This window comes from Pteropus medius, unplaced genomic scaffold (assembly GCF_902729225.1).
Source record: "Pteropus medius unplaced genomic scaffold, Ma_sr-lr_union100, whole genome shotgun sequence".
Taxonomy (NCBI): Eukaryota; Metazoa; Chordata; class Mammalia; order Chiroptera; family Pteropodidae; genus Pteropus; species Pteropus medius.
In genome coordinates, this window is record NW_024340697.1 from 4,378,270 (window position 1) to 4,392,396 (window position 14,127).

At 46.8% G+C, this 14,127-nt stretch overlaps 1 protein-coding gene across 2 annotated transcripts in view; it reads right to left on the minus strand.

Moving 5' to 3' along the window:
* Positions 1-14,127, minus strand: part of CLCN4 (chloride voltage-gated channel 4) — a 45,444-nt gene that overhangs the window by 9,878 nt on the left and 21,439 nt on the right. Inside the window, exons 2-5 of one of the 2 annotated variants that reach the window (XM_039874196.1) lie at positions 10,246-10,400; positions 8,774-8,873; positions 4,454-4,641; positions 1,567-1,689 (exon numbers count right to left, since the gene is read on the minus strand). In XM_039874196.1, the coding sequence (XP_039730130.1) occupies positions 1,567-1,689; positions 4,454-4,641; positions 8,774-8,873; positions 10,246-10,389 (555 nt within the window). In that variant the 5' untranslated portion in view covers positions 10,390-10,400. Of the gene's footprint in view, positions 1-1,566; positions 1,690-4,453; positions 4,642-8,773; positions 8,874-10,245; positions 10,415-14,127 lie in introns of both variants that reach the window. The other variant, XM_039874187.1, reaches the window with a different exon arrangement.

The following is a 14,127-nucleotide window of genomic DNA, read 5'->3' on the forward strand; positions in this document are numbered from 1 at the left end:
ACGCCTACTGTTGGCAGGGGGATCGTAAACTGAGATGCCAACAACGATCTGTTCTTTTTAACATCAAGGGTGTCTGTCTTTGGTCTTACATATCAAATAAAATACAGTCAGATCTGCCATAATCCTTGTTTTGAAAACACAAATTTGTTCCGATGCGATTCATGCATTAGGGAAGAACTTGAGCATAACGCAAATTTCGCGTCCTTTTATGCACAATTTCATCTATGAGAAACACAGGGTGAACTCAGAAATAAAACTCACACAGGTACATGCTTCAAACATCTACCAGTTCACATGCACAGCAGGGAGTATGTATACATTTTTTCAGCCAATTACTGAGTGCAAAACTGCTGTTTTGATTAGGTTCCTACCTTTTTTATACGTGTCACCGACAAAGATTTTGAGTGTTGTTGCCCTCACCCCATTTCCCCGCAAGCTCTGTGGTTTGTATTGTACAATTTTGCATCGCACTGTGACTCTTAGGAACATGTGTTGCATTACGGCACAACTGGCCGTATCGAGGGAATGGGATGGTACTGCATGCAGCTAGTTCCTGGAGCAATATGTTAATATAAACCATCAGAAAGTCAGTGTGACATGGTTAAGTCTTTTTTTTTTTTCCTATCTTTCCTGGAACCAGACATGGCGAGCTTTTCTTCACACAATCTTTTAATTACTCCAGCTGTTTCCATGGACTGCCTGGACCAGCGGCAGTGTGCGTGGGTACCACTGAAGACTGGGTGCAGGGAGCAGGGACCAACATAGGTCCATCGCCATAACGAAGCACATCTTGGAACGCGCCATCCCCACCGCCTATGGGCACTGCTGAAGCACCCACCTGAGGCAGAGCTGAACTCCATTGATTATAGTGATAATATAAGAACTTTTAACATTCTTTCTGGGTAAAATGTTCATTCTCTGGGCTTTTCAGGAATAATCTCAAGTGGATCAAACTAGGTTTGAAGTTGAGTCTTGGGCATTCCTTGTGATTGATGAAGTCACCCCCCTCCTACTTTGGTCACATTGAAGAGCTGAAAAATATCTGTAAGATTCTAAACTCGCAGAGGTGCATTCACGCTGCAGGCATCAGAAGAGCAAATCGTGGCAAGGCAGTTGACTCATAAGGCAGTTGACTCATCAGGAAACTTTCTGAGCAACAAACCTCCACTATTGTCTATTTCCACATGACATCGCGGATATACTTACGAGAGACTGAAGTGCCACGTGTATGCATGCGGTTAATGAAGTCTGATTCCGCATGCTTTAAGGGTTATGCCTGGTTTCGAAGACAAGATTTTAATCATCTGAGAAGCAACAGAGCATAAATCCTGAATGTAGAACATAAATCTTGGGTTCAACATCCAGTTTACCGACTTAGTGACCTAGGACAAGTTACTTAACCTCAACTATCAAATGAAGAATAATAGTACCTACCTCATAGGTTCATTGTACGGACTAAACAAGCTCATAGACATCAAAGGCTTGGAACTGTGCTTGCCATATAAGTGCTACATAAGGACTTGACATTCTCGTTATCGGAACAAAAGAAATTTGGCCCCCACTCACCTCTGGTATTCCAGAGCCACAGGCGTAGGGAGCAAACACACGCACCAGGGAGACAGCCAGAAATGCAAACAGCAAGGCCCACAGGATGTACATTAGGTAATTCAGAATGTAAGCACTGGCGCCCTGAATGGCAGACACAGAACAAGAAAGAACCCGTGAGTCACGCCAGACCTGCGCCCCGCCCCTCCACCGTGACAGCAGAAGCGGTGACCAGGTTGGGCAGCTTCTGTCCCGGTCCTGTGTCAACACAGAGGCCAGTGTTGGTGTCACTGGCTGTCGCTGCTGCTACAGTCGGCACCCACGAACACAGCGCCGGTGATTCTCCATGACCTTCACCCACCTGCTCCTGAGTAAAATTGCAGTGGCCACGTAAACCGGGACTAATCATCACTTGCGCTAGTTAATGAAAGGTGTGACATGGAAAATCCCATCTTCGAGCCCCTGGAAGGTTTGTTTTATCTTGTCTACGGTGGATCGGCCTGTCTTTGCTTTCACTAAGGCCACCGCCATGGCGCAGCAAGCAGCTGCTGTGCCAGTGAGCGAGCGTGAGAACGGTAGTTTAGAATACTGCTACTCAAACGCGCTTCCTGAACCAGCAATGTCACCATCACCGGGGCGCGTCAGAAATGCAGAGTCTCAGGCTCCATCCCAGAGCTGCTGAGTCAGACGCTCAGGAGGCGAGGCCGGCAAAGGTGCTTCAACAAGCTTTTCAGAGGATGCGCGTGCACGCTAATTTTTGATAGGCACTTGCAGAGGGGGAAACCTGATCATCTCGGAATAACTCATTGAACCATTTCTTTCAAATTATCCGATGTGCAGAGCAGGCTTTCTGACCCAAACACACAGTCTGGGCTCTCTAACGCTGAGGACCCGCTGGGTAGAGATCTCATTTCTCTAGGTTTTAGCTTCTTGCCATCATCTGGATGACTCAAGTGAGGGAGAAGGAAAGCGAGGTCACCTACAAGTCAGGCCACGGCCACGGCCACGGCCACGGCCACGGCCACACGCGTGCCTATGAATCGCAAAAACACATTCCAGGAGACCGTTCCGGCCTTTACGATCACATACATTCACACCCTATGTCGTGAGAAATAGAGCTGAGGAACACATTTTACCCACTTAAAAATGTACTTTTTGAAACTAAAAATAACTTCTCATTCTTGCTAACAGTAATTCTTTGAATCAACGTATAAATCTTAGAAACGGTTGAGAAGATGGATGGCCATACGTCCCCCAAAAAGCATTTCAAGTAGGAGAGAAGAAATAAAATATGGCGCTCAGCCATTTTTGCCTACCCACTCCCATCAACCCAAGAGAATTTATTTTGGAAGTAACGGAAACCACTGAGAATGTGTGAGATTTGGGGATGGATCCCTGTCTACTTCTGAGACTTGAAGGAATTAATTTTTCAATTCCACCAACAAAGAGGTTTAGCAAAATGGCCAAGTACGTTCCAAATGTCTTCAGCTGTAAATCAGTCCATGGGGGGGCGGTAAAAAAATGGGAGCAGGAGGAGGTGAAGAAATAGATTACATCCATCTTCCGAAGATAGTTCTAGTTTGAATGGTCTTCATATTACCCTTAATTTGAATCTTGGCGACCTAGTGCCCCCTCGCCTGCGTTTCTGATCTGTCAGTCACCCACAGTCATTGTGGTAACCACTGTATTCAGTTAGAAGTTAATCTTTTTTCCCAAACTAAGATTCTTATACAGATCTGAAGCTCTAGGTGCCATGTCTATGGTTCACCACTACACCCTGTGCCTGGGACGTTCCCAACACATAAGGCCCCAAAACATCCTCTGCAACGTGCTTGTAAAATGCATGGGGAAATTACGGCTTAAATTACAAAATAATACCTGCCAGGATGGCTAGACTCGAAAACAGATAATAACAAGTGCTGACGAGGATGTGGACGAATTGGAACGCTCGTATACTGCTGGTGGAAATGCATAATGATGCAGCTGCTTTAGAAAACGATCTGGCAGTGCCTCAGAGGGTCAAACATAGAGTTACCATCTGACCCAGCAATTTCCCTACTAGGTATATATCCAAGAAAAATGAAATCGCATCCACACAAACACTTACACACACATGTAAGCAACACATGTTCGTCAACTGATACATGGACAAAAAAAGTAGTTTATCCATCCAATGGAATAGTATTCAGCCATGAAAAGGAGTGGAGCATCACTTCATGCTATAACATGAACGAACCTGAAAAACATTATGCTAAGTGAAAGAAGTCAGACACAAAAGTCCACATGTATGATTCCACTTACATGACATGTCCAGGATAGGCAAATCCATAGCGACAGAAAAGAGATTAGTGGTTGCCCAGGGCTGGCGGGTTGGGGAGAATGGAGAGTGACTGCTAATGGGCACGGGGTTTCTTTTGGGGTGATGATGACAATCTAAAATTAGATTGTAGCAATGGTTGCAAAACTCTGTAAGTATTCTAAAAGCCATTAACTCGAACATTGTACATGTGTATAAGCCATATGGGATGTGAATTATATCAAACTAAAGCTGTTTTTTTTTTTTAAAAAAAAAAAAAAAGAATATCTTTTCTCCTTAGTTAGAAGGTATAAAAATCAAGCCTATTTCTTCAGCATGATCAACAAACCACTCTCGGTATGAAAAAGAAAGCCAAACATAAGAGTTTAAAAAAATATATACATTTTGCACATAAAGCAGTGCGGAAGGGTTTTCCAACTCAAGGTTGAACATTAGAGCCAGAAAAAGCCAAGTCGTACTAGTGTGAAGCCATGGACGATTATCAGGACACTTGAAGGTGAAACCACGGACATTCACAAAACGCCCAGGGGTGTCCCAGAGTGCCTGTGGAATGCCAGGGGTGCCTACCCAGGATTCTGCCCAGAAACCCACCTCCGACTGGTTCACCAGCAGCTCCGACCATTTCTGCCATAGGGGACACTTGTCCCTGTCCTCAAAAGTGGTCTCGTTGGAAGTCCAGCAGCACTGCTCGTGGCTGTACCAGAAGGCAGACAGGCAGACCCCCTCCTTCAAGTCAGTCATCCAGTCGACGGCGAGATCGATGACCCCAGCCAAGGTCCCTGGAAGAAACAGCAGGAGCCACTTAGAGGAATCACCCCGTGAGGATGCGGTGAGAATGCACAATATGGGGCGACACACGAGCTCATCGGCCAGGAAGGCCACACGCCAGAGGGGATTAACAGGGCCATGGGCTGCCACACATGGAGGAAGTTTCTTTCATGAATCGTGAGGTCCCTTGGGCATTTATGGTGTGGCCGAGGCAGCGCCCAGCCCAATGAGATGCCAAGGCCAGTGATATGTTGTCCTTACATTGCTCAAATCAGGCGGGAGAGACATGCAAGTCTTTAGCTCGTGACAAGCCACCGGGGCTGAGCGGTTTTCAGAATCCGTCCTTGCAAATTTCAGAAATAGGGTGCGTACACCCTATAAATGACGTGACACCCCAGTGGCTTCTGCGGCAGGATGCTGTGGTCACACACTTTAATATTTCTCAGGGAAACTAGACAACTCAGACAAAATGGAGGCATAATGACTATAACAGCCTCATCATTTAAGTAAGGTTTAACCACCAAATGGGAACCAAACTTGGAAAATCTCACTTATTACAACCTTCTGGATTTTTAAGTTATGGATAAAGGAATGTAGATCTTATAAGCAAATAACTGCTTTAAAGGCCGACAGAGTGGGATAAAACAGTGTTCAGTGCGCCACGGAGGGCTGCCTTGGGTTTCTTTCTAGAATAAGCCATTCTAGTCTTTTACGAAGGCAGGGAATACTTTCGAACTACTACATTTTTCAAACTTTTTGTGAATCGTTACGATATCACTCCCCACCTGCATCAACGGCACAGGCACCCACATACCTGCACGAGGGCTCACCTCCCCCCCGCTACTCTCCTGTTCCACCACAGCTACCCACTGCTCCTGAATCCTCAGCAGGTCGCAGACTCCAACAGCTGGTCCCTTCTAGCTTTCCAGCCTCGTGTTTCCATCACTAACCGCGCAGCCTGCTCGTTCCATGTTCCTAGAACCCAGGGGCTCTTGGTCCTCTCTGCATCACCTCGGGCGGCACTGTCTTCCACCCCCCACACTCTCTCCTATGTCTGTTCCAGGTTCTAGCATTTACGTCACCACCCTTAGGAAGCTTTCCCTGATTTCCTAAGTCTGGGCTAAGTGTACTTCCCAGATGATCAGCCATCACCATACCAATCACATCCTGATGCCATGATTTTATTTACATACTTATATGTACCTCACTTTATTACACTTCACTGATGCTGTGCTTTTTTACCAATTGGAGGCAAGACCTCAGAGGTGTGCCTGTAGCCTCCCAGTAGTCTATATGTGGTGTGTGTGTGGGGGGGGGGGGGGGATTCTGTTGTCTGGTTCGCGTGCCACAGTGGGGGTCAGGTCAGATGTCCAGACCCTGTGTCCATTCGAAGCGGGCAAGGCCATCTCCCTTGTCCATTGCTGTACCTGTGACGGGTACAGAGTTGGAAGTATATATCCATGTTGAATAAACGAGTGCAATAAATGAATGAAAATCCGAAATTTCAGGTCCATCTACATCTACTCACGCCAAGGATATTTCCTGAGTACCGACTTACCATGTGCTAGTCACTATTCCAAGCCCTGAGGGTGCAGCAGTGAACAGGGCTGACTCATGTCCCTGCCTCGGTGGGAAGGTACCTCACTGGGGGACGAAGACGCTGGACAAAATAAGAAAATCGGGGGCGCTGCTGGAAGGGGTAAACACTAAAGAAAAGAAATAGCCCTTTGCAACAGTGTATCCACTGTAAAAAAAGAGTCTGGCAGATGCTCAAGAAAGTCAACCATACAGTTACCATCTGGCCCAGCCATTCCACTCCTAGGTATACACTCAGAAATGAAAACCAACGTCCACAAAGTCTTGCTCACAAATGTTCACTGCGACACGATTCATGACAGTAAAAAGTGGAAGCGACCCATATGCTGACGGATTGCTGAATGGAGAAACAAAATGTGCTCCATCGTATACAATGGAATAGTATTTGGCAACAAAAAGAAATAAAGTACTGACATGCTACAGTATGAATGAACCCTGAAAACACGCCATGCTCAGTGAAAGAAGCCAGACACGAAAGACTACACGTATGATCCCATTTGTATGAAATGTCCAGAATACGCACATCCAAGGAGACAGAAAGGAAATTAGTAGTTGTCAGGGGCTGTGAGGAGGCTGGGGGCACTGGGGCTTGATAGCTAAAGGGTATGGAGGTTCTTTGGGGGCCGGTGAAAATGTCCTAAGATATATTGTGGTGATGGTTACATAAGTCTGCAAATACATTAAAAACCACTCAATTGTATACTTTGACTGGGTGAATTATATGATATGTGAATTACACACATACAAACAGTGGTTCAGAGGGATGAAGCTCAGAGAGGGAGAAATGTACTTTTAGAAAAGGTGGTCAGGGAATGCCTCAAACAAAAGAGGACACTTGAACAGAGACCTAAAGAAGGTGAGAAAGAGGTTCTGCAGACATCCAGGACTGAGATCCAACGATCACCCCAAATTCCATCACTATGCATTCATCCAAAATCACCATTATCCCGCGCCCAATCTTCCTGGCTGACTTTGCTTCTGACAGTGCTGCAAGTCTCAGCTTCGTTCTGTGGAGCAACAGTGACACCCAGTGGTGACGCTTGATAATGACAAACCTTTCGTTCCGTGGAGCAACAGTGACACCCAGTGGTGATTCCTGATAAAGATAAACCTTTCGTTCCGTGGAGTAACAGTGACATCCAGCGGTGGTTCCTGATAAATGCCTTGAAAAGGAGACCCTTCTTGGACTTCCCCATCTCAGAAGTCAGAATATAATGCCTGTGGCACCACTGGGGAGATGACAGGTCAGGCAGTGGGACACCTGAGTCCTCTCCACCAGCTGGGGAACGAGAAAGTAAATGGGGCAGTTTTCTGGCTTTCCCTTTAAGGTACATCCAGATCAAAAGAACACTTTAGCCACGTTCATTGTCAGTATTTGTATGGTTTTATAAATCTATTCTGAATAAAGACATCGGAATTCACAGCAGACTCCCACCCTGTCCACCTTCAAAGGTCTTCACAGAAGCGTCAAACACATTAGTGGCAAGACACTGTGTACTCGTGAAATCTAATTCCCTTCCAACGCTGTGGCTATTATATACTGGGAATGCCACTGGGAGAGGAAAGACAGAATGGGAGAAATGGACGGCCAGCTGCTGTGACTACAAGGAAAGGATCCCCCCTTAAGCACTCCTCCTGACAACCAAGCCCCGCCTCCAAATGCACATGGAATAAATGAAAAAGCATCGGGAATCGAAATCCTTTGTAACCGCAAAATTGATGTGCACGCCACATCAGTGGTCTGTCTTCCTTCGAGAATTTGCTATATCCTGCCTTTATTATAGTCACTCTCCGATCAAGCCTATGACCATGAATGTTACATTGTTACGGGTAGAGGATTTTTATCAAGGGAATCTCTCTTTAGCACGTTTGAATTCTTTATTCTGACACATTAACCTTCACCGCTTCCTAAAAAGAAGTTTCAGGAAACAATTTCCACGCAGAGCTAGTGCGTTTGGTATTAAAAGGACAGGTTTCTCCACACATACGCATCCAATCACTCTGGACGCATCTACTGCCCGCAGGCATGGTGTTGGGATTATTAAAATGAAGGACACGGTGTCCTTGAGCGTGAGAACAACGTATGGGCTGGAGGGAATCTCCCCTGGGCCAGCCTCAGCTCCCATGGTGTCTCGCATTATTCTGAGCCTCTTACGATTTGCAATTCATTCCACGGCCTGCCAGTATTAAAAGCCACTCTCGTATGGTGTTTTATTACTAGGGATCCAAACTTCCCCCAGACTTCCCTGCCTTCTACGTAACCAAGTAGGATGGAGGGTGACACGTGTGCGTTCAGTCGAATCCAGAATGGCGGTCGCCCTTCGCACTGTGTGGAAAGGGCCCAGTGACTGCATTTACAGCTCTCCAGCGACCGCTTGGGCCCACGCCTTGAGACCTTGCCTTACTGATGACAGCGTGTGTGTTAAATGTGTGGTCGTGTATTTCGCTCTTAGATATTTTAAGTACTAAATCCCTTGCGTGGGGCCAATGAGAAACACTCCATTTTCAGAATATGGTCCCAGATGGCTGGCGCACCCTTCCACGTACCCGCCAGCAAGCCGATGAGCAGCATCACCACCCATCCCGACCAGGCATCCAGCAGACCCTTGATGAACTCCCATACGGACTCCTTGCTTTTGCTGGTTATCTGGAAACGAAAAGACACTTTGGTTGATGTGGATACATTTTCCAATTTGTGTTTCCTTCCTTGAGGCTGCTTCCTCGGGAATTAGGGTGCTTGAGAAAATGAATGCAATCAAGCAAATCAATTCCCGATTACATTATTCTTTCGGTTATCTCCCACGTGAATAAAATGGGCTTTCTGGTTGAAAAAATTCACGTAATTAAACAAACTTACTAAATGTGATTTGATCTTCCATTATTCAGAAGCCATTCTGAAGGGAGACATGGATTTGGTGTGACCATTTTGAATAAGGATTACTATTTTAACTTTTATTGTAAGGCCCATTCACAAAAGAACCTCTTCAACAAAGACTTCATTTCCTTCTTTTGTTTTCAAGGTTAAATGTTAATGTGAGAACTTCCCTAGCACGGACCATGCTGACCGGGAAGATGGATGCATCTAGACACATCGTAAGAGCATCTCTTTGCCTCCCTGTGTTAACAGGATCCTACATTCCTCTGAGATCCTCGTCCCCCTCAGAACCCTTTAGAGCAGGGGACGGCAAACATTTCTGTAAAGGGACAGAAAGTACTTTCAGCTCTGTAGGCCAGATGTGGGAACTACTCAGCTCAGCCTCTGTAGCACAAAAGCAGCCATAACGTGTGCTTGAACGGGTGTGGGCTGTTCCAATAAACACAAACGGGGCCAAGCTGGATTCGGCCTGAGGGCCACAGTGAGGGCCAGGGCGAAGGCTGCCCCATCGCCCACGGCCCTCCATGTTGGAGCCAAGACGCTGAGTCATCTTTCTGAGTCTATCCTGCTCCCCACATCTCTCTCTTCCTTCTTCCCCCGCCAACTTGCAGGAAATGACGTGGCACTCTCGATGTCACTTCTCATCCTACTCCGAAGCTGCACTCCCTGAGATGGATGACAGCCCCACGCTGTTGCTCCATCTCCATGGAAGGTGACGTGGCCAGCGGCGCCATCTTCACCGCTCTCTCCTCTTTTCATTCTGACCAGTCTTTGCTGGTGCCTCGTTCACTCCCACTTCCTTCTTCTAAATGTCCATCACTACTTGCCATCTGCCTCCCACTGTACCTACGAAATCTTGGCATTGCCAAGGGTGCTGACTGCCTCCGAACTCAACTCCCTCTACAGACCAAGGCACCTGAGCTACTTCGAAAGCTCTACATGCCACAGCCTCCCACCCAAAGCGCCTGGTATTATAATTCTCTATCCACATCTCTGCCTCTCCCACCGGCCATTCTCTTTCTTAGAACCTAGCCCACCACTCGACATGGGAACCTAAGCCCAAACGCAGTAACTGTCCAGTGAGACCATGGCCTAGCCATTCAAAGGGATCCCCTTCAATATGTCTTTTATGAACGCCACCTACCTTTCTGTGTCTGTCAGTGTCCCGTGATTTCTCCCTTAGCCAGTCAATGGTGTGGAAGTCCTCGTACGTCCCCACGTCAGGGAATGGCTCGTCGAGGAAGTCCATCAGGTTTCCAGAGGCGCTCATCGCTCCCGCATTTACCATGCTAGTGACACCTGGGAGAGGAAACCTGGGGTCAAAAACATAAGCAGGCGATCTGCACAGACCCGGCGGAATAACCCACATGCACTAGTATGGAAGAAAGGATGATTTCAGCACGGGCATCTCTGCTGCGGTGAAATCTATATCTATATCTATATCTATATCTATATCTATATCTATATCTATATCTATATCTATATCTATATCTATATCTATATCTATATCTATATCTATGGTCTGCCTCAATCAGTATGAGCTGCTATAACAAAAAGCACCGTAGACTGCGTGGCTTATAAAAAACAAATGTAGTTTTCACAGTTCTGGAGACGAAGCAGCCCACGATCAAGGTGCTGGCAGATTCGCTGTCCAGTCAAGACCTGCTTCCTGGTTCAGAGATGGCTGTCTTCTCGTCGTGTCCTCACGTGGTGGAAGGAAAGAAGCTGGGAGCTGTCTGGGGTCTCTTTTCTAAGGGCACTAACCCCATCGTGACGGCTCAGTTCTCATGATCTGGTCACCCTAAGGCCCCCTCCTCCAAACACCATCCCACTGGGCATTAGGTTTCACCAAATGAATTTGGGGGACACAGACATTCGGTCCATAGCACAGCCGGTTCTGATTATTTGCGACTGTGACATTCTATAAAGTCACCGTGAACACTGAATTAGTGAATCCTGAAGCACTGTCCCCAAGAGAAATACAGGTTACATACCTGTGAGCCTCTAATCACAACCTTTTCGTCAACCAATGAGTACACCCCCTTATAGTTTGTGTTTCTGTTTAAAGAGAACTTACTGAATATATAGTCGATTCGTGAACACTGAAATCAAAGCCAGGAGCACCTTAACTCGTGCCTGGCCGAAGCTCACCTGACGCGCGCATTTTGTCTGTGAGGCGCCTGCCAGTCTCCTTGCGGTTACAAGCACTGCATTTCGGGACCACCGAGAACAGGAACATGACCAATAAAAAGCGCACAACACTGTGAAAAATGTGGCATTGAACAGACTGTGAAAGTTGAAACAAGATGGTGGAGCGCTGCCTTCTTCAACCGCAGCTACCAACGTGCGTTTCTGGCGTCTCAAACTTCTCGCCGGTCTGCACAGGCTCACGTCTGTCCATGACCGGGAAAGTGCCACGTGTACTGACTTGGGGGTTACGGAGGAACTTTAGCGAGTAGCCAGATTCACAGATACGGAACCACAAATGAGGATCAGCTCTACTCATTTCTGGAAAAACTCATGCTCTGCAAAAGCAAGATGTCAAAATGACAGGGCTGCTGGGGGCCGAGCGGGGTTGAGGCACGCCACTCGAAACCGAGTCATTGCAACCAAACCAGTAATTAGTTTTCCTGGGAGATGAAGTGGACCACCCGTGCAGGCAGCCCACGTAGTAGTTGTCACTGCGAATATTCACGATGCATAGCGACAGCAGAGTGAAAACATTGCTATGACTTTGACCAACTGATGGGAGCCAAGGTAATCTGCAGAGAGCAGTGGTCCTGTGCACCGGGGGCTGCCATGGAGAGGGACAAAGGAGACAGGACCGCCTGCCACATGAGCCGCGCTCTGGTCTGAATGTTTGTGGACCCCCAAAATCCAGATGTTGAAATAAATCCTAACCACCTGTGGTGGTGGTGTTAGGAGCTGGGGTCTTTGAGAGGTGATCGAGTCACAGGGCAGTGCCTTCCTGAATGGCATCGGTATCCTTATGAAGGACACCCCAGAGAGCCCTCACCCCTTCCACCATGTGAGGACACAGTGAGAAGCCTAACCGAGAAGAGGGTCCTCACCAGGCCACGCTGGCCCCCTTATCTTGGACTTCCAGCCTCCAGAACTAAGATAATGATAATCCTACTCCTACTAGTCTCGCGCCCCTTGTCTGAAAAACAATCACAAATAAACCAAGACATCATCCATGTTCTACCACCATCAGAGCCTGATTTAGACGTCACAGAGGAGCTCATTCGAGATGGAGAAAATGCTTTGCAGCAGGGCCCAGGCTCACCACCAGTTAGCAGAAAAAAAACAACGCGCTCATACAAAGACGAGAGGTTGGAATAAGCACTAAATAAAAATCACTTTGGCAAAGAGCGTGGAAATTTGAATTATAGGATGAGGACCACAGAAGTGCTGGGTAAAGAGGTGAAGGGTAGTTTTTAAAATATTCAAGTATAGGTTTCTCTCATTGCTTTATGTATGTTTATATCTGGAGGACTCAACCGCGACCTGATGAAACAGCATTTTAATCAAATTGAAAAGTTGCTATGGGCAAAGTGGGGTAATCGCCTTACAAGCAATAAAGTGGCCATAGTGACTGATTTATTGACCATCTGTACAACTCAGCTGCTTTAAAACTTTAGAAAGTTTGAGGTTTGAGCCATGCCAAGCTGAAAACTATACCCTTTGATGAGTACCCAGGGAAGAACCATGTTGCATAAGTAGCAACCAATAATAAAGGAAAAGAGTAAAATTAGAAAGCAAAGATTTCATTCTCATTTCTACAAAAACAAGATGGCAATAGCCTCGTGTTCTATGTGGCAAAGAAAATCTCTGATGGGAAAAATAACATGGCAGGCTGTTGACCCGCCATGCAGAGCCCTCATGAGAAAGACCCATCAACAGACAAGAATTGCCGAGACTTGGACATTCTATTAAAGAAGAGATCATTCATGCTCCCTGAAATGTAACCAAATCTCTAGTCAAGCGACAACTCCAGGCAGTAATGGTTGAAACGAAAGGCCACTCTGGAGAAGAATCCCATCTTTAAATGTCATGGCTATCGCAATTAGACACATACTTGATCAAGGAAAATAAACACGATCGACTCTGTAGATCTCCTCGGGGGCTTCCCTGGGGGCCAGAAGGAGGCGGTGATGGTCACTTCTGAAGTTGGGGTTAAGAAAGACAGGAGGGCCAGAAGTATAAGAAGGCATCCAGGTCAGAAAAATGGAAAGAACTCTAGCTAGGCTCCATTTGGGAGATGCAGGTCGCTAAGGAATAGGAATCCAGCCTAAGACGGGAGCGACAAGAAGTGAACTCCAAGGACTTGCTAACTGAGAAACTTAACCTGTGTAAGTTCACTGTGGTATAAGGAACAACCCTAAACGGATGTAAATGTCACCTGCATCCTAGAGGGGAGCCCTCGATTCTCTCACCTGTTTTTATTTCTTCACGCCAATAAAAGCACTTCTGCTAGCAGATGGCACCTCTGCCCATGGCCTCAAGGCCATGGTTTCAGGAAGGACAGCATCCTAGAAAGTAAATCTGAGCTTCTCACTGGATCCGGATCATCTAGGTCAGGGCTCAGCAAACTGCAGCTCGCAGGCCAACTCTGGCCTGCTGCCTGGTTTTGTAAATAAAAATTCACTGAGACGCAGCCTTGCCCGCTCATTTACCTATTGTCTAGGGCCGCTTTCACTTTACAACAGCAGAGCTGAGTAGTTATGACAAAGACCACATGGCCCGCAGAGCCTAAAATGTTTACTATTTGGCCATTTACAGAAAATGTTTGCTGACCCCTGATCTGTGCTGCAGATCGATTGCACAAATGGCCCATATTCTCTACCCATCCCTGTATCTACCGTATTTTCAACAGGACTTTGCGGCATCTCTCCACCCCTCAAATCTGGGCTCACCTTGTGACATGCAGTAGAATTGACAGTACGCACGTACTGAGTCTAGACCCCAAGAGGCGATGCGGCCTCTGCCTATTTTTCTTAGACCTCTGCCCTTGCCAAGAGAAGCA